Below are 21,493 nucleotides of genomic sequence, written 5' to 3'. Positions count from 1 at the left end.
TCACTTTAGAAACCTCAGATTGGCTTTGCATGCTATTAATAAAAGATAAGTATTAATTTTTTTTTTCAGACTCACACTTACCTAGGTGGGTAAGTGTCTGTCCCCCGTCGGTTCTAACACTGAGAAGCAGAGAGCAGGTAACTTACAGCCCCCGTTCACACCTATGCGAATTAGATGCGGCTTACACCGCATCCAGTTCGCAGGACATTTTAAATGAATGTATCTGGTTCACATATGTGCGTTGCATTCGCACTGAGCATTACACAAAAAACATGTGCATTTTTTGGGCATTGCGGTGCGAATTACAAACACATTATCTTCTATGGGAACGCATCTGATTCGCAGATGCATTCCGTTCTGAACATGAATTCTCTCCTTCTCCTCACTACACCTCCCCCCCCCTCCCTGCTCACTGATCCACAGCTAAAACGCAGAGGAACCTCTGCACAACTGATTTTTATCTTCGCAGTGAAACCTGAGCTTCAATTCGCACCGCACATGTGTGAACCCAGGCTTAGGCAGTGGCTCTCTGCTCCCCCCCCTTTGCTCACTGGAGTGCTGGGCCACTGTCAACTGAAAACCAGTAACAGGAGTGCACAAAAAAACTGCACGCCTGTGATCTACAGGAGAAGTACAGCCATATGAGCTTTGGCTGTACTTCTCCTCTAAGCTTATGATCTACCAGAACACCCAGATCCTTCTCCACCATTGATTCCCCCAGTTTTACCCCCCCTAGTGTGTATGATGCATGCATATTGTTAGCCCCCAAGTGCATAACTTTACATTTATTAACATTAAACCTCATCTACCACATAGTTGTCCAATTAAACAGTGCATTGAGGTTGGCTTGTAAGTTGGACACATCCTGTAAGGACGTTATTCCACTGCATAGCTTAGTGTCATTTGCAAACACTGAAATGGTACTTTTATTCCCAGACCCTATATCATTTATAAATGTATTAAAAAGTAAGGGTCCCAACACTGAACCTTAGGGTACATCACTGATAACACTGAACCTTGGGGTACACCACCAATAACCTTAGACTATTCAGAGTATGAATCATTTGATGTGCAAAGTCGCAAAACTTTTTGCACAAGTGTGAATGTACTCTATGGAGGCATTAATGTTGCCTCTTCACTGCCTGTTTTAACCCCCTAAAAACCTGCACCACAACCGCATGGTGAAAGAGTCGCATTTGATGGGCACTACTACTGCCTGCCTGCTGAGTGCAACAGCATGTATAGTTTTTGCCCCCGTCAGCTGCCTTTACAGCCTAGAGCCTAAGGGGGATCAATTTCTGTGGTGGTGGTGGGGGGTGGTATAAGAATGCAGCTCAGCTGCAAGCTGAACCCCACACAGAAAACAAATTTATCTACGGCCCTGCCAGTGTTCTCAGCTATAGTCAGCGCCATTAATCACGTGGGAATAACCTGACAGGCTGGTTGTACACAAGTCAATTTATAGATCAACTTGTGTACAACCAGGGTGCTCATACATGAATCAAAATTCAGACAGTGCCTGCTGAACCGACCAATTTCGATCCATGTATGGCCAGCTTTACTTTTGTATGAAGCTCACAAACAACTTATTTGGGTGGTGTTAGTTCCTAAACTCTACCAATTTGCCTTAAGCAGTGGCATCAATGATATCAGTAAGCACAGACTTCTATCAATGAGGTAGTGAGCAGATGGACATGTATAAAAACTATTTGCTGCGCTTGGTGTTAATTAAGTTCATACAGATGCTTATACATCTGATACAGTTCCAATAGGTGATGATTCAAAGTGCTCATGCTTAAATGACGTATCTATGTGCAGATGTGCTCAGACTGGGTGCCCCACATAGATGTGCACTCACCCCTAGATGTTGATCACCTATCTCTAGTGTGGTCTCTTAAGTGTGTGGGGATACCCCTGTAGAAGTCTGTTGACTGACGTCTCACGCAGAGAAAAACCTCATATAGATGGATGGAAATGACAAAAGAAGATCCTCATTGCGCAATGCCATTACAAACGAGTTTATTAAGTAAAAGACAAAAAAATATTTTCACTCACATTTAAAAGTGCTCTGTGATTGGCCGAAACACGTTTAGGTTTTACAGCGTCATTGAGACACACTTCCGCCCATATGAAACACCCGGGAATCAAGCCGAACGTCGTGAGCTGAGTCTTCCATGAATGGGTCGATTACCCAATAATATAATCACCTGCTAAACATGCCGGGTGCCAGGACTATGGGCACTTTTAAATGTGAGTGGAAATATTTTATTGTCTTGTACCAAATAAACTCGTTTGTAATGGCATTGTGCAATGAGGATCTTGGTTTTTCATTTCCATCCATCTATAGGAGGTTTTTCTCTGCATGAGACGTCAGTCAACAAACTGCTACAGGGGTATCCCCACACGCTTAAGAGACCATACTAGAGATAGGTGGTCAACATCTAGGGGTGAGTGCACATCTATGTGGGGCACCCAGTCTGAGCACATCTGCAAATAGATACGTCATTTAAGCATGAGCACTTTATATCATCACCTATTGGAACTGTATCAGATGTATATGCGTGTATATAAACTTAATTAACACTAAGCGCAGCAAATTGTTTTTATATTGTCCATTGCTTTTTAGCAATGTTTTTACTGCAGCTGGTGTATTGTTGAATATTTTCTGTTATCCATAGGCGCTAAGGTTTAATTTTTCTTGTGAGCAGATGGACATGACCTGAAGCTTGGATGGTGCGGAGCTTTTTTTTAGGAAAAGTTTTCAGAAGCAGCTTTAGTTTTAGCACATTTTCTGCCAAAATGAGAAGTTTTCAGATATAAACATTAACATTTACTGCAATAGGAAGTGAGTAGACAACCAATCCAGCACCAATTTCTTCACAATGGCCTTCCAGCATCTAGTTTACTAAACTAATACCTGATAATTTATTAATTTGATAATGTGTATGGTCCTTAAATGATCTTCAGATCTATTTGTTTTTATTTGCAGCACAACTGTATTTTGTGAAAATTTTATTTTTAGTTATATGAGGTCACTTGCAAAAAAATGGTATTATTTTAGACTTTAGGCTCCTTCTAACAACATTGACCTACCACCCTTCCTTTCATAAGCACCACCTCAAACTTCAAGAACCAAAAGAAATATGTCTGTGTGACTTCTGTGAGTGGTGCTAGGGGATAAAATGATACAACAGTATATTAAAAAAAATATTACATTTATTTTGAAGTACATAAAAAACATGTACAATTCATTTTTGGTAGCAGCATCAATATCAACGGATCAGACATGTATGTAAGAAGTACCACACATAGTTGCTGGAACATGTAATAACGAATTCCTATGGGCTGTAATCTCTATGCGTTTCATGGAGACAGTGCCCCCTTCTTCAGGAGACAGCCACGATTGAATTTTGCGTATATCTGTGGAAAGACCATGTCATAACAACAGTAATTGTAATTTAAGAAACTTGAAATGAATGCGTTTGTAATAAAAAAAGTGCATGCGCTTGCATTAGACAGATCACAATGTGAAAAAGTGTATACTCACACAAATGTTAGAGTAAAAGGTAAGTGAAAACAATGCAGACCAAAGGACATATTTAATAATACTAGGATCCCAGTGCTGTGTTAAAGAGACCACAGGAGAGGTTTCCAACTGGGAGCTGATGGTGGTGGATGGAACCAAGGCCAGGCATACCAGAGGGGCCAAAAAATATGAAACCCTTGAAAAAAGGGGGAAAGGTGGGGCTCACACAATTGAATACAAAGAAGAAAAATTAACTGTTGAAAGACTGGGTAGTGAAAGGGTGTGTATGCCTAAAACAAATGCTGGGAAAAGATGCACACAAATTGCAGAAAGATGCAAAGTGAATGAAAAGTGGACCAATGAAAGGGGTATAAATATTTTACCAAGATAGAGATAGATACACCAAAAAATGTATTAAACCATGCAAGAAAGGTAATATTGTGACTAAAAAATAGTGGTGAAAGAAATTGCTATGAAAAGATAACAGGACTGTACAGGAGTGGGTAGTGAAAGGGCTTGCATGAACCTAAAGACAGGTGCTGGGAAAAGATGCATACAAAATACAGAAAGAAGCAAGGTGAATGAAAAGTGGACCAATGTAAGGGGTATGAATACTTTTACCCGGATAGAGATAGATATAACAAAGAATGTATTCAACCATGCAAAAATGGTAGCTCCGTATCGGAGCGCACATACGTTAATGTAACTGGGTGACCCCACCCCCTCTGACCCCATGGAAAGTCCTAGGGAAATCCCGTGTCATCAGAGGGGGCGGGGTCACCCGGGTACATCACCAGTTATATAAGAACTGTCACAAGCAAAGAAGCATCACATGGCGAGAGCCTCCCATTGAGGCGGATCGGTCGCGGTCGAGAAGAAGATGAATGGATATCGTGGGACATATTTTAAAATTTTTTTAATAAAGGACTTGTTCCCAAGCTGTGTCTTGTCGTTTTGAACATTTTGACACTTTTTTTGTGAAATGGTAGGGGTACATTTGTACCCTGTTACCATTTCACACAGGGGGGGAGGCCGGTATCTGGGGGTCCCCTTGTTAAAGGGGGCTTCCAGATTCGGATAAGCCCCCCACCCGCAGACCCCCACAACCACCGGGCAAGGGTTGTGGGGATGAGGCCCTTGTCCCCATCAACATAGGGACAAGGTGCTTTGGGGGGCTACCCCAAAGCACCCTCCCCATGTTAAGGGTGTGTAGCCTGTTACGGTTCAGGAGGGAGGGGCGCTCTCTATTCCCCCCTCTTTTCCTGTGGCCTGCCAGGTTGCATGCTCAGATAAGGGTCTGGTATGGCTTTTGGGGGGACCCCTATGCCATTTTTTTTAATGTTGGAGCAGGGTTCCCCTTAAAATCCATACAGGTCTGGCATTGATTTTGGGGCGACCCATACACCATTTTTTAAAAAATTTGGTGCAGGGTTCCCCTTAATTTCCATTTCAGACCCAAAGGGCCTGGTATGGATTTTAGGGGGACCCCCACGCCTGGTAATGGACTGGGGGGGATCCCATGCTCTTTTTTTAATGAGTTTTATCTATATTGCCAAGACCGGACAAGTCATTACAGCCGTGATCAGTTTTAAGTGAAAATTTTTCCTTTATAAATGTCATTTTGCTGTGGTACTGTTCTAAACACGGGAAAAATGCGCCACTTTACAGGCATACTATAGACACCCCCCAGGCACAATATTTAAAGGAATATTTCATTTTTATTGTTTCACTTTAAGCATTAAAAAAATCACTGCTCCAGAAAAATAGGCTGTTTTTTTTTTTAATTATTGATATATGTCCCCTGAGGAAGGACCCAGGTCCCCAAACACTTTTTATGACAATAACATATAAGCCTTTAAAATGAACATTTTTGATTTTTCATGTTAGTGTCCCGTAGACTTTAACGGTGTTCCGGCGGCTTTCGAATTTGCCCCAAACACCGCATATTGTTCAGTGTTCGCAGAACATCTGAACAACCAAAGTTCGGCATGAACTTATGCTCGGGCTGAACTGTTCGCCCATCCCTAGTGAGTATAGCCTTTTTTCACATTGTGGCCTTTCTAATGCAAACGCGTGCACTTTTTATTACAAACACATTAATTTCAAGTTTCTTAAATTATTATTATTATTGTTGTCATGACATGGTCTTTCCACAGATATATGCAAAATTCAATCTTGGCTGTCTCCTGAGGAAGGGGGCACTGTCCTCACGAAACGCGTAGAGATTATAGCCTATAGGAATTAGGAGTTACATGTTCCAGCAAATGTGTGGTACTTTGTACATACATGTCTGATTTGTTGATATTGATAATGCAACCAAAATTGAATTGTACTGTACATGTTTATTATGTACTTCGAAAATACCCTGTTGTACCATTTTATCCAGCACCACTTACAAAAGTCCCAGAGCTGAGGCTGTCAATCAGCTGGAGCTACCCCCCCGCCACCTTTTTCCTCTTGGTGTCAAGAAAAATTGTCATAAGTGATTCACGGTGCTAGTAGAGGAACAAATCTGTAATGACATGTAGTGTTCCTAATTGAGACAAGTACACTCTATAGTGGGACATGCTTTGTTCATATTTCATGTGTGAGGTTTACAAGCACATTAATATTACTGAACAACTGTATAGAACTTACACACTGTGCTCCACGCCCTGGAGTAACCATTGTATACTTTGATTTATTGTCTTCTTTGAATTCATTAAGTTCCTAAGGGAAGGAGCAAGATACCAAACTTTAATAAGAGGTCAGTTATTTTTTATTTTCCATAAGTATATGCCAGTTTACCTACAATATCAAATAATTAAATTGCAGGACAATGCTTAGATTTAAAAATTAAAATTCTTTAAGAACTAAGCAGTTAATGACAACCAATGGATTTAGAAACATAAGTAACTATAATGTAGGGATAATATCTAGAGACAACATTGATGATCTATGAGAAGGGATAGATACAGTATATTAGAATAGGGTAAGGCATGACACAGTGGTCACTGGGAGCTCCTTACATAATATTAGAATAAACATCTTTGCCACCAGTCATGCCTTAGTCCCACCTCACTCAAGTCCTTTTATGAATGTATCTGCAGTGTCTCTCCTAGAGGTAAGGGTTTGATCTCTGATATTTATAGAGCCCTAGCTAATTGCTTTATTCAAAATTTCTTCCAGTATATGCATAAATGTGAAGCAGATTGTGACCTACAATGTACCTTACACGACTGGGAAGATATGATAAGCAATTTTCACTCTTGCACTAATTCTCTCTGTTAGGCTCCATGTTATTTTCCCTAATGTTTCAGATCTATGCTCTAGGGGTTGTCCTACCCGTGGTACTTTATATCACACAGTTTGGTACTGTGACATGTTGCTCCCTGTAAAATTGCCTCTAAAATCTCTGGTCATGCGCTTGAATCGACCCCTCCCATGTGTCTTCTTCTTGAGCCTCCATGCTAGGAGTCGCTCATCAGGAGAGGAGATTTATTCATACCATACGTGTTGTAACTCATAAGGCGATAGCCCTTTAATGGCAGTCTTCTGTCATTCCATGCTCTCTTATTATCAAAAGGATCAACTCCATTATGTTGATGGAAAGGATTCTTTACACATTGAATGACACTATGCACCAATTTGAAGCTAAGTAGGATGCTTGGAAATGTTCCTGTCGCCTATTTTTATAGTGCAATAATGTTAACTTTTTTATGTAATATGGTCAATGCTGTAGTACAGTGTTTCCTTTTGTGGTATGGTATACGGTGTGAACCTTATTGGTGGTAAATATATCTTATGGCTCATATTTTTTTTTTGTCAGAACGCATGTTATATTTCATCTAGATATTGAAGTTCTTTATTACAACTGACGCTTCATCTTTTTGATTTATGTACTCTAACATCTTAAAGTGGTTGTTACCACAAAAAGGGAATTCACTGGCAGCCCCTCTGTTATATCTAGGCATACCACACTGTATAAGTGTTTTATTAAAACAAAGCTTGTAAATACCTTTTTACAGGTATCTTCAGGCTAGTCACGTGACTCCCAGCCGGTCTCCTACTCCGATCCAAGGCTACAGCGGGAGGGGCCGAGATCTCCCTCTGACATCAGCTGGGGAGCTCACGTGGCTGCTCAGCCCCTCCCGCTGTAGCCCTGTATCAGAGTAGGAGACCAGCCAGCAGTCACATGACCGGCCTGAAAATAGCTGTAAAATGGTATTTACAAGCTTTGGTTTAATAAAACACCTATACAGTGTGGTATGCCTAGTTATAATAGAGGGGTTGGCAGTGACAATTTGTAATATTTTATTTTCTACTAATAGCGAAAGGAATGGTGGGGGGGGGGTGCATAGACAGAGACACAGACATGAAGCTGACAGGCAGGGAAGGAGGGGGTTAGGGGGACAGAGGAGAGCTGCAGATGATGGAGGGATGTAAACTAACCACGTGATCAGGGCTCAGCAGCCATGATTATCAGGGTCAGGACACAGAGGGGACACAGGAACTGGCATGATCAGCCAGGTTTTTTACAGCTTAGAGAGGGGCAGATTAGGCAGCACAAAAACTGTGCTGTTTAATCTGCTATAAGGCTCGGTTCACACTGGTGCACTGTGTGACATCGCATGTGATTCGCACCGCACAGCTGTGCAAATCACATGCAATGTCTGTGATGCAAATTTAGCCATACAGATTGTAAGGCTGGATTCGCATTGTATTTGGATCAAAGTCATGCAGGACCCTTTTTTTGGACCACATCAGAATCAGATTGCATGGGTGTTCACACCCATGTGATCGGATTCCTGTCCCAATTGACGATTCACACTGTGATATGCGAACCAATCTGGGGGTGTCATTAACTTTGTATTGACACTCCCAGCAATTCGCATATGGCAGTGTGAACTGCCTGCAAGTTGGGTGTGATGCGGAAACCCGCAGTGGATTTTCAGGGTTCCCGCATAACACCAGTGTGAACCGAGGAAACAGTATATCTTTTTTATTAGAGTTACAGACACTTTAGTCTCGTGTATTGTATTGTTTTTCTTGAATACAATTTAAAATAGTTTGCAAACAAAAAAAAAAGAATAAGCATCTTATATCAAATAATGTTCATATAAACAAAAATCACTCTGTAAATAATTTTCTCTAAATTAAAAACAGCTAGATATTACCCAGCCTGTTCCTTCAAACATCTTGATGTCAAGTGGATCACCATGCACTTCCCCATCCATTAGGATCAATGAATGGCAACTGGCCATTGCGCCAGTCATAGTATTCCAGGGTAATGTGCAACCAGATGTAACAGGAAAGACCTCCTGAAAACTAAAAGACAACTATGTATATATTAGCCACACAAGCAACACATAAGTATGCAAAACTACGTTTACTGGTTTCCACAGTTAAAGAGTATGTAAAACCAACGTTCCATATTCCTGATATGTGCTGCTGTACCATGTATTTCTATGAAAACGTATCCTCTTCTCTTTGGATTGCTTCCTTTGTGTGAAATCCCTAGTGTTCTTATCAGTAACTCTGCTTTCCTATAATAAAAAAAACTGACCGCAATAGACAGGAGAACACAGCATGTTCAGTTCTATAGCTATGCTGGGAACTCAGCCTGCTCTCCTCCAATGATCAGACTTGACCTGATACCCTCCCCCCTCCCTTGCATAGCCTTTTATTGGGAAGTTCAGTATACTGTTGCTTCTCCTCCCTACAGCTTTTGTGCCGCTGGGAACAGAGGGAATGGGATCACTTATAAAACAGGGGAAAAAAGGTATTTATAATGTGTTTATTTTTAATGGATGCACAAATGTTTTGCCTTTTATTTCTATTTTAAACTTAATGGGTTGTTTTACAAGTTAATCGTTTACAATCACTTTAAATGAAAAATATCTCCATGTGTGCCCTGACTGTGACTGGCAGCAGAATAACACTGACCTCAATAAATCAACATTTTTTAATGTTTCAACATGGCTTCCTGAGCATACAGAGTTAGTACTTATTAAACATCTTATTATTACTACCATTGCTACTACTACTCATTGTCATCATCATGATAATCATTGTCATCATCATAATCTTTGTCATCATTGATTAATTGTTAGGGATGAGCTCGATGTTCGGGTTGAACATAAGTTTGACTCGAACATAAGTTCGACTCGAACATCGGGTTTTGGCCCGTTCGCCGAAGAACAAACATTATGGGGCGTTAGCTGGAAATTCGAGCACCTGCGGAACGCCCCATAATGCACTGCGAGATCGCAGTGCATTGCTGTATGATGATTGGCCAAAGCATGCACCTGACCTACAGGGTGCCTTTGGCCAATCATGGTTTAGGTGGGACTAAGTCCACGCCCCACACTTATAAGGCTGCCTACACGGCGGCCCTGTGTAGTGTTGTTGCCGTGGACGGAGAGATAGTGTGATTTAGATTAAGGAGGCAGGTTATTCAGTCAGTGGCAGTGTATTTGATATATATATATATATATATATATATATATATATATATATAAACAGTCTGTCTAATATATATATATATATTTATATATATATATATATATATATACATATATATATGCGCTCTGCAAGATCCAGTCAGTGTAGCCTAGATCTGCATTCTACAGTGCACTCTGTGGTGTACTATTTCTAATTTGCTAAAATCATTTAAGTTCATTTTTTTCCTCATTAATGTGCACACAGCACCCCATATTGACAGAAAAACACAGAATTGTTGACATTTTTGCAGATTTATTAAAAAAAGAAAAACTGAAATATCACATGGTCCTAAGTATTCAGACCCTTTCTTGTGACACTCATATATTTAACTCGGGTGCTGTCCATTTCTTCTGATCATCCTTGAGATGGTTCTGCACCTTCATTTGAGTCCAGCTGTGTTTGATTATACTGATTGAACTTGATTAGGAAAGCCACACACCTGTCTATATAAGACCTTACAGTTCACAGTGCATGTCAGAGCAAATTAGAATTATGAGGTCAAAGGAACTGCCTGAAGAGCTCAGAGACAGAATTGTGGTAAGGTACAGATGGCCAAGGTTACAAAAAAAAATTCTGCTGCACTTAAGGTTCCTAAGAGCACAGTGGCCTCTATAATCCTTAAATGGAAGATGTTTGGGACGACCAGAACCCTTCCTAGAGCTGGCCGTCTGGCCAAACTGAGCTATCGGGGAGAAGAGCCTTGGTGAGAGAGGTAAAGAAGAACCCAAAGATCACTGTGGTTGAGCTCCAGAGATGCAGTCGGGAGATGGGAGAAAGTTGTAGAAAGTCAACCATCACTGCAGCCCTCCACCAAGGAGTGGCCTTTTGCCTCCAGCAAGACAGATGAAAGCCCACATGGAATTTGCTAAAAAACACCTGAAGGACTCCAAGATGGTGAGAAATAAGATTCTCTGGTCTGATGAGACCAAGATAGAACTTTTTGGCCTTAATTCTAAGCGGTATGTGTGGAGAAACCCAGGCACTGCTCATCACCTGTCCAATACAATCCCAACAGTGAAGCATGGTGGTGGCAGCATCATGCTGTGGGGGTGTTTTTCACCTTCAGGGACAGGACGACTGGTTGCAATTGAGGGAAAGATAAATGCGGCCAAGTACAGGGATATCCTGGACAAAAACCTTCTCCAGAGTGCTCAGGACCTCAGACTGGGCCGAAAGTTTACCTTCCAACAAGACAATGACCCTAAGCACACAGCTAAAATAATGAAGGAGTGGCTTCACAACAATTTCGTGACTGTTCTTGAATGGCCCAGCCAGAGCCCTGACCTAAACCCAATTGAGCATCTCTGGAGAGACCTAAAAATGGCTGTCCACCAATGTTTACCATCCAACCTGACAGAACTGGAGAGGATCTGCAAGGAGGAATGGCAGAGGATCCCAAATCCAGGTGTGAAAAACTTGTTGCATCTTTCCCAAAAAGACTCATGGCTGTATTAGATCAAAAAGGTGCTTCTACTAAATACTGAGCAAAGGGTCTGAATATACCATGTGATATTTCAGCTTTTCTTTTTTAATAAATCTGCAAAAATGTCAACAATTCTGTGTTTTTCTGTCAATACGGGGTGCTGTGTGTACATTAATGAGGAAAAAAACGAACTTAAATGATTTTAGCAAATGGCTGCAATGTAACAGAGTGAAAAATGTAAGGGGGTCCGAATACTTTCCGTCCCCGCTGTATATATACTCTGCAGCATCCAGTCAGTGTAGCCTAGATCTACATTCTACAGTGCTCTTTGTGGTGTACTATTTCTAATCTACTTCAGGGGGTGTATTTGATATATATATATCTAGATAGATAGATAGATAGATAGATAGATAGATAGATAGATAGATAGATAGATAGATAGATAGATAGATAGATAGATAGATAGATAGATATACACAGTCTAGTATATATATCTATATATATATATAGATATATAGATATATCTATATATCTATATATATATATATAAAGAAAAACGTGGATTGATGCTTGATGCAAAAATATCCTTTACTTGAAAGTTTCAATCATACAGACATTGAAAGTGCAGACGTGCAAGCCACTGTACAGTATCGAGCGTAAGTCGCTCTTCATCAGGCTTCTCTGGCTGTGTGTAGAGAGCCCAACATCATTACCTTCTTTTATCCACACCCAGAATATTATCACACGTGTCAAATCAAACAATTACCAATACTAATTGCCCAAACTTAAATAATTAACCCATACTCATAGCAATGTCAGGTAAAAAACCATACATTTCTATACTGCAAAAATATTTACACATACTCTCATCCTGCTATGTGTCATCTACTACTAAATTTTTGTTCAGGAGTATATAACCTCTCTCATCACTACAATGTTTCTATCTATGCCTTATTTAATCAATAATCATTACACTTCATTGGTATTCTTAATACCGTCTCAGATTTCATAATACGTTCCAGCTGTTGTTTCTGTTAACTTGTTTTCCCCACGGGAATATACTCCACTGAATCTGAAAGGGATATAATATGCAAATCACAAATAGAATTATTATACTACCCTGTATCCAAATCCTATAGAAACAGATATAAATCATAATCCTTATTCATCCCATCCGGATAAAGAGACTGTAGTCTGTTTATCCACCAAACTTCAGGTTTCTTCAGTTTTAGAATCCTATCCCCCCCTCTCTTATCATGAGGAATTTCCTCCAGTACCATAAATCGCAAATCGGTATCCCTGTGTCCCATCTCAGAAAAGTGACGTGACACAGGGAGACCTGACTGTGGGTGTCGAATCATGCTGCGATGCTGTGCAATACGATCCTTTATCTTCTGGCTAGTCTCACCTACATAAAGGAGATTGCACGGGCATATGAGGATGTAGATTACATATGACGACTGACATGTATAACAGCCATTCACCGTTATTCTATTCTTAGTTGTAGGGTGAATAAAATGATTTCCCTTGAGCATTAGGTTACATTGGATACAATTTAGACACCCTTGCTGAATACCATCGGGTACAACGGATTCCCATAGGTTTGAGGATTGTGAGTGATACTACGATAAGGGACAGCAGATTGGATTAAATGTGTTGTAAATTTAAAGAGCGGGGCTATCCGGATGGTGTGATTAGACAGGAACTTAATAAGATTTCAAAGCCAATCAGCACTTGTAATTATAAAAAATACCGATCAAATAAACCTAGGATTCCATTTGTTTTTCAATACAATAGTTACAGTGACAAGATTTTCAATTTAGTGAGGAGACATTGGTCAATTTTGAGACGATCATATCCACAGATAGAAGAATTTCAGCAAATTCCCATGAAAGCTTATCGACACAATAGAACTTTGCGCGATTCTTTGGTACGATCGGAATTTAGACCTGATACCCAGGAAGAGAAAACAACGTTTTTGGGTAAGAAAAGAAAGGGTTGTTACCCATGTCTAAATTGTATCCAATGTAACCTAATGCTCAAAGGAAATCATTTTATTCACCCTACAACTAAGAATAGAATAACGGTGAATGGCTGTTATACATGTCAGTCGTCATATGTATTCTACATCCTCATATGCCCGTGCAATCTCCTTTATGTAGGTGAGACTAGCCAGAAGATAAAGGATCGTATTGCACAGCATCGCAGCACGATTCGACACCCACAGTCAGGTTTCCCTGTGTCACGTCACTTTTCTGAGATGGGACACAGGGATACCGATTTGCGATTTATGGTACTGGAGGAAATTCCTTGTGATAAGAGAAGGGGGGATAGGATTCTAAAACTGAAGAAACGTGAAGTTTGGTGGATAAACAGACTACAGTCTCTTTATCCCGATGGGATGAATAAGGATTATGATTTATATCTGTTTCTATAGGATTTGGATACAGGGTAGTATAATAATTCTATTTGTGATTTGCATATTATATCCCTTTCAGATTCAGTGGAGTATATTCCCGTGGGGAAAACAAGTTAACAGAAACAACAGCTGGAACGTATTATGAAATCTGAGACAGTATTAAGAATACCAATGAAGTGTAATGATTATTGATTAAATAAGGCATAGATAGAAACATTGTAGTGATGAGAGAGGTTATATACTCCTGAACAAAAATTTTGTAGTAGATGACACATGGCAGGACGAGAGTATGTGTAAATATTTTTGCAGTATAGAAATGTATGTTTTTTTACCTGACATTGCTATAGAGTATGGGTTAATTATTTAAGTTTGGGCAATTAGTATTGTTAATTGTTTGATTTGACACATGTGTGATAATATTCTGGGTGTGGATAAAAGAAGGTAATGATGTTGGGCTCTCTACACACAGCCAGAGAAGCCTGATGAACAGCGACTCACGCTCGATACTGTACAGTGGCTTGCACGTCTGCACTTTCAATGTTTGTATGATTGAAACTTTCAAGTAAAGGATATTTTTGCATCAAGCATCGATCCACGTTTCTCTTTATTAATCTATAGTGGAAGATTGGGAGTCCACCTTGATGGTGCTGTGATTGGAGTAAGGATTAAAGAAAAGAAGGTAACCCACCTGAAGTTTATATATATATATATATATATATATATATATATATATATATATATATATATATATATATATATATATATATATAGAGAGAGAGAGAGAGAGAGAGAGAGAGAGAGAGAGAGAGAGAGAGAGAGAGAGAGAGAGAGAGAGAGAGAGAGAGAGAGAGAGAGAGAGAGAGAGAGAGAAATATATACTCTGCAGCATCCAGTGTCACCTATATCTACAGTGCATTCCGTGGTGTACTGTTTCTACTACTTTTCTGGTGGTGTACACAGTACACAATACAGTGCACTCGTAGTGCAGTTGCTACTACATGTCTGGTGGTGTACACAGTAAACAATACAGTGCAACCATAGTGCAGTTGCCACTACTTTTCTGGTGATGTACATATTATAAAATACAGTGCAACCATAATGCAGTTGCTACTACTTTTCTGGTGGTGTACATATTACACAATACAGTTAAGCCGTAGTGCGGTTGCTACTACTTTTCTGGTGGTGTACACAGTACACAATACAGTGCAACTGTATTGCAGTTGCTACTAAACGTCTGGTGGCGTACACATTACACAATACAGTGCAGCCATAGTGCAGTTGCTACTACTTTTCTGGTGGTGTACACAGTACACAATACAGTGCAACTATAGTGCAGTTGCTACTACACTTCTGATGGTGTACACATTACACAATACAGTGCAACCGTAGTGTAGTTGCTACTACTTTTCTGGTGGTGTTCACAGTACACAATACAGTGCAACAGTGGTGCAGTTGCTACTACTTTTCTGGTGGTGAACACATTACACAATACAGTGCAACCGTAGTGCAGTTGCTACTACTTTTCTGGTGGTGTACACAGCACACAATACAGTGCAACGGTAGTGCAGTTGCTACTACTTTTCTGGTGGTGTACACATTACACAATACAGTGCAACCGTAGTGCAGTTGCTACTACTTTTCTGGTGGTGTACACATTACACAATACAGTGCAGCCATAGTGCAGTTACTACTACTCTTCTGGTGGTGTACACAGTACACAATACAGTGCACTCGTAGTGCAGTTGCTACTACATGTCTGGTGGTGTACACAGTAAACAATACAGTGCAACCATAGTGCAGTTGCCACTACTTTTCTGGTGATGTACATATTATAAAATACAGTGCAACCATAATGCAGTTGCTACTACTTTTCTGGTGGTGTACATATTACACAATACAGTTAAGCCGTAGTGCGGTTGCTACTACTTTTCTGGTGGTGTACACAGTACACAATACAGTGCAACTGTATTGCAGTTGCTACTAAACGTCTGGTGGCGTACACATTACACAATACAGTGCAGCCATAGTGCAGTTGCTACTACTTTTCTGGTGGTGTACACAGTACACAATACAGTGCAACTATAGTGCAGTTGCTACTACACTTCTGGTGGTGTACACATTACACAATACAGTGCAACCGTAGTGTAGTTGCTACTACTTTTCTGGTGGTGTTCACAGTACACAATACAGTGCAACAGTGGTGCAGTTGCTACTACTTTTCTGGTGGTGAACACATTACACAATACAGTGCAACCATAGTGCAGTTGCTACTACTTTTCTGGTGGTGTACACAGCACACAATACAGTGCAACGGTAGTGCAGTTGCTACTACTTTTCTGGTGGTGTACACATTACACAATACAGTGCAACCGTAGTGCAGTTGCTACTACTTTTCTGGTGGTGTACACATTACACAATACAGTGCAGCCGTAGTGCAGTTGCTACTACACTTCCAGTGGTGTACACATTACACAATACAGTGCAGCTGTATTGCAGTTGCTACTACTTTTCTGGTGGTGTAAACATTACACAATACTGGCAACCGTAGTGCAGTTACTACTACTTTTCTGGTGGTGTACACAGCACACAAGACAGTGTAACCGTGGTGCAGTTGCTAATACTTTTCTGGTGGTGTACACATTACACAATGCAGTGCAACCGTAGTACAGTTGCTAATACTTTTCTGGTCGTGTACACGGCACACAATACAGTGCAACCGTAGTGCAGTTGCTACTACTTTTCTGGTGGTATACACATTACACAATACAGTGCAACCGTAGGGCAATTGCTTCTACTTTTCTGGTGGTGTACACAGTACACAATACAGTGCAACCGTAGTGCAGTTGCTACTACTTTTCTGGTGGTGTACACATTACACAATACAGTGCAACCGTAGTGCAGTTGCTACTACTTTTCTGGTGGTGTACACATTACAGAATACAGTGCAGCCATAGTGCAGTTGCTACTACACTTCCAGTGGTGTACACATTACACAATACAGTGCAGCTGTAGTACAGTTGCTACTACTTTTCTGGTGGTGTACACAGTACACAATACAGTGCAACCATAATGCAGTTGCTACTACTTTTCTGGTGGTGTACACATTACACAATACAGTGCAACTGTAGTGTAGTTGCTACTACTTTTCTGGTGGTGTTCACAGTACACAATACAGTGCAACCGTGGTGCAGTTGCTACTACTTTTCTGGTGGTGAACACATTACACAATACAGTGCAACCGTAGTGCAGTTGCTACTACTTTTCTGGTGGTGTACATAGCACACAATACAGTGCAACCATAGTGCAGTTGCTAATACTTTTCTGGTGGTATACACATTACACAATACAGTGCAACGGTAGTGCAGTTGCTACTACTTTTCTGGTGGTGTACACATTACACAATACAGTGCAACCGTAGTGCAGTTGCTACTACTTTTCTGGTGGTGTACACATTACACAATACAGTGCAGCCATAGTGCAGCTGCTACTACACTTCCAGTGGTGTACACATTACACAATACAGTGCAGCTGTAGTGTAGTTGCTACTACTTTTCTGGTGGTGTAAACATTACACAATACTGGCAACCGTAGGGCAATTGCTAATACTTTTCTGGTGGTGTACACAGTACACAATACAGTGCAACCGTAGTGCAGTTGCTACTACTTTTCTGGTGGTGTACACATTACACAATACAGTGCAAACGTAGTGCAGTTGCTACTACTTTTCTGGTGGTGTACACATTACAGAATACAGTGCAGCCGTTTTGCAGTTGCTACTACACTTCCAGTGGTGTACACATTACACAATACAGTACAGCTGTAGTACAGTTGCTACTACTTTTCTGGTGGTGTATACATTACACAATACTGGCAACTGTAGTGCAGTTACTACTACTTTTCTGATGGTGTACACAGTACACAATACAGTGCAACTGTAGTGCAGTTGCTACTACTTTTCTGGTGGTGTACACAGCACACAATACAGTGCAACCGTGGTGCAGTTGCTACTACTTTTCTGGTGGTGAACACATTACACAATACAGTGCAACCGTAGTGCAGTTGCTACTACTTTTCTGGTGGTGTACACAGCACACAATACAGTGCAACCATAGTGCAGTTGCTAGTACTTTTTTGGTGGTATACACATTACACAATACAGTGCAACCGTAGGGCAATTTCTACTACTTTTCTGGTGGTGTACACAGTACACAATACAGTGCAACAGTAGTGCAGTTGCTACTACTTTTCTGGTGGTGTACACATTACACAATACAGTGCAACCGTAGTGCAGTTGCTACTATTTTTCTGGTGGTGTACACATTACACAATACAGTGCAGCCGTAGTGCAGTTGCTACTACACTTCTAGTGGTGTACACATTACACAATACAGTGCAGCTGTAGTGCAGTTGCTACTACTTTTCTGGTGGTGTAAACATATCACAATACTGGCAACCGTAGTGCAGTTGCTACTACTTTTCTGGTGGTGTACACAGCACACAATACAGTGTAACCGTGGTGCAGTTGCTAATACTTTTCTGGTGGTGTACACATTACACAATGCAGTGCAACCGTAGTACAGTTGCTAATACTTTTCTGGTGGTGTACAAAGCACACAATACAGTGCAACCGTAGGGCAATTGCTTCTACTTTTCTGGTGGTGTACACAGTACACAATACAGTGCAACCGTAGTGCAGTTGCTACTACTTTTCTGGTGGTGTACACATTACACAATACAGTGCAACCGTAGTGCAGTTGCTACTACTTTTCTGGTGGTGTACACATTACAGAATACAGTGCAGCCGTAGTGCAGTTGCTACTACACTTCCAGTGGTGTACACATTACACAATACAGTGCAGCTGTAGTACAGTTGCTACTACTTTTCTGGTGGTGTACACAGTACACAATACAGTGCAACCATAATGCAGTTGCTACTACTTTTCTGGTGGTGTACACATTACACAATACAGTGCAACTGTAATGTAGTTGCTACTACTTTTCTGGTGGTGTTCACTTTACACAATACAGTGCAACCGTGGTGCAGTTGCTACTACTTTTCTGGTGGTGTACACATTACACAATACAGTGCAACTGTAATGTAGTTGCTACTACTTTTCTGGTGGTGTTCACTTTACACAATACAGTGCAACCGTGGTGCAGTTGCTACTACTTTTCTGGTGGTGAACACATTACACAATACAGTGCAACCGTAGTGCAGTTGCTACTACTTTTCTGGTGGTGTACACAGCACACAATACAGTGCAACCATAGTGCAGTTGCTACTACTTTTCTGGTGGTATACACATTACACAATACAGTGCAACCGTAGGGCAATTGCTACTACTTTTCTGGTGGTGTACACAGTACACAATACAGTGCAATGGTAGTGCAGTTGCTACTACTTTTCTGGTGGTGTACACATTACACAATACAGTGCAACCGTAGTGCAGTTGCTACTACTTTTCTGGTGGTGTACACATTACACAATACAGTGCAGCCGTAGTGCAGTTGCTACTACACTTCCAGTGGTGTACACATTACACAATACAGTGCAGCTGTAGTGCAGTTGCTACTACTTTTCTGGTGGTGTAAACATTACACAATACTGGCAACCGTAGTGCAGCTGCTGCTACTTTTCTGGTGGTGTACACAGCACACAATACAGTGTAACCGTGGTGCAGTTGCTAATACTTTTCTGGTGGTGTACACATTACACAATGCAGTGCAACCGTAGTGCAGTTGCTAATACTTTTCTGGTGGTGTACACAGCACACAATACAGTGCAACCTTAGTGCAGTTGCTACTAATTTTCTGGTGGTATACACATTACACAATACAGTGCAACCGTAGGGCAATTGCTTCTACTTTTCTGGTGGTGTACACAGTACACAATACAGTGCAACTGTAGTGCAGTTGCTACTACTTTTCTGGTGGTGTACACATTACACAATACAGTGCAACCGTAGTGCAGTTGTTACTACTTTTCTGGTGGTGTACACATTACAGAATACAGTGCAGCTGTAGTGCAGTTGCTACTACACTTCCAGTGGTGTACACATTACACAATACAGTGCAGCTGTAGTACAGTTGCTACTACTTTTCTGGTGGTGTACACATTACACAATACTGGCAACTGTAGTGCAGTTACTACTACTTTTCTGATGGTGTACACAGTACACAATACAGTGCAACTGTAGTGCAGTTGCTACTACTTTTCTGGTGGTGTACACAGCACACAATACAGTGCAACCATGGTGCAGTTGCTACTACTTTTCTGGTGGTGAACACATTACACAATACAGTGCAACCGTAGTGCAGTTGCTACTACTTTTCTGGTGGTGTACGCAGCACACAATACAGTGCAACCTTAGTGCAGTTGCTACTACTTTTCTGGTGGTATACACATTACACAATACAGTGCAACCGTAGGGCAATTGCTACTACTTTTCTGGTGGTGTACACAGTACACAATACAGTGCAACGGTAGTGCAGTTGCTACTACTTTTCTGGTGGTGTACACATTACACAATACAGTGCAACCATAGTGCAGTTGCTACTACTTTTCTGGTGGTGTACACATTACACAATACAGTGCAGCCGTAGTGCAGTTGCTACTACACTTCCAGTGGTGTACACATTACACAATACAGTGCAGTTGTAGTGCAGTTGCTACTACTTTTCTGGTGGTGTAAACATTACACAATACTGGCAACCGTAGTGCAGTTGCTACTACTTTTCTGGTGGTGTACACAGCACACAATACAATGTAACCGTGGTGCAGTTGCTAATACTTTTCTGGTGGTGTACACATTACACAATGCAGTGCAACCGTAGTGCAGTTGCTAATACTTTTCTGGTGGTGTACACAGCACACAATACAGTGCAACCGTAGTGCAGTTGCTACTACTTTTCTGGTGGTATACACATTACACAATACAGTGCAACCGTAGGGCAATTGCTTCTACTTTTCTGGTGGTGTACACAGTACACAATACAGTGCAACCGTAGTGCTGTTGCTACTACTTTTCTGGTGGTGTACACATTACACAATACAGTGCAACTGTAGTGCAGTTGCTACTACTTTTCTGGTGGTGTACACATTACAGAATACAGTGCAGCCGTAGTGCAGTTGCTACTACACTTCCAGTGGTGTACACATTACACAATACAGTGCAGCTGTAGTACAGTTGCTACTACTTTTCTGGTGGTGTACACATTACGCAATACTGGCAACTGTAGTGCAGTTACTACTACTTTTCTGATGGTGTACACAGTACACAATGCAGTGCAACCATAGTGCAGTTGCTACTACTTTTCTGGTGGTGTACACAGCACACAATACAGTGAAACCATAGTGCGGTTGCTACTACACTTCATTGCTAGCACTGCAACTGCTACCTTTTCAGCTGGTAGACTCTGCCCCATTTCGTGAATTTGTGGAATGTGCTGTACCTCCGTGGCAGGTTCCAAAACACCATTTCTTTTCACAGAAGGCCATTCCGGCTCTCTACCGGCATGTGGAAGGCAGTGTTATGGCCTTGATGGACAGGGCGGTCAGCAGTAAGGTGTATATTACCACTGACTCATGGTCTAGCAGGCATAGGCAGGGATGTTACCTTTCCTTCACGGCGCACTGAGTAAC

The 21,493-nt window shown here is 41.1% G+C and overlaps 1 protein-coding gene across 3 annotated transcripts in view; it reads right to left on the bottom strand.

The window, feature by feature from the left end:
* Window positions 1–21,493, bottom strand: part of LOC141139850 (probable cation-transporting ATPase 13A5) — a 356,120-nt gene that overhangs the window by 191,900 nt on the left and 142,727 nt on the right. For all 3 annotated transcript variants that reach the window (XM_073626380.1, XM_073626382.1, XM_073626381.1), the window contains exons 14-15: window positions 8,683–8,833; window positions 6,164–6,235 (exon numbers count right to left, since the gene is read on the bottom strand). In XM_073626380.1, coding sequence (XP_073482481.1) covers window positions 6,164–6,235; window positions 8,683–8,833 — 223 coding nt within the window. The remainder of the gene's footprint in view (window positions 1–6,163; window positions 6,236–8,682; window positions 8,834–21,493) is intronic.

The sequence above is a fragment of the Aquarana catesbeiana genome, linkage group LG04, assembly GCF_042186555.1.
Source record: "Aquarana catesbeiana isolate 2022-GZ linkage group LG04, ASM4218655v1, whole genome shotgun sequence".
NCBI classification, from domain to species: domain Eukaryota; kingdom Metazoa; phylum Chordata; class Amphibia; order Anura; family Ranidae; genus Aquarana; species Aquarana catesbeiana.
This window is presented reverse-complemented; position numbering and strand designations above follow the sequence as displayed.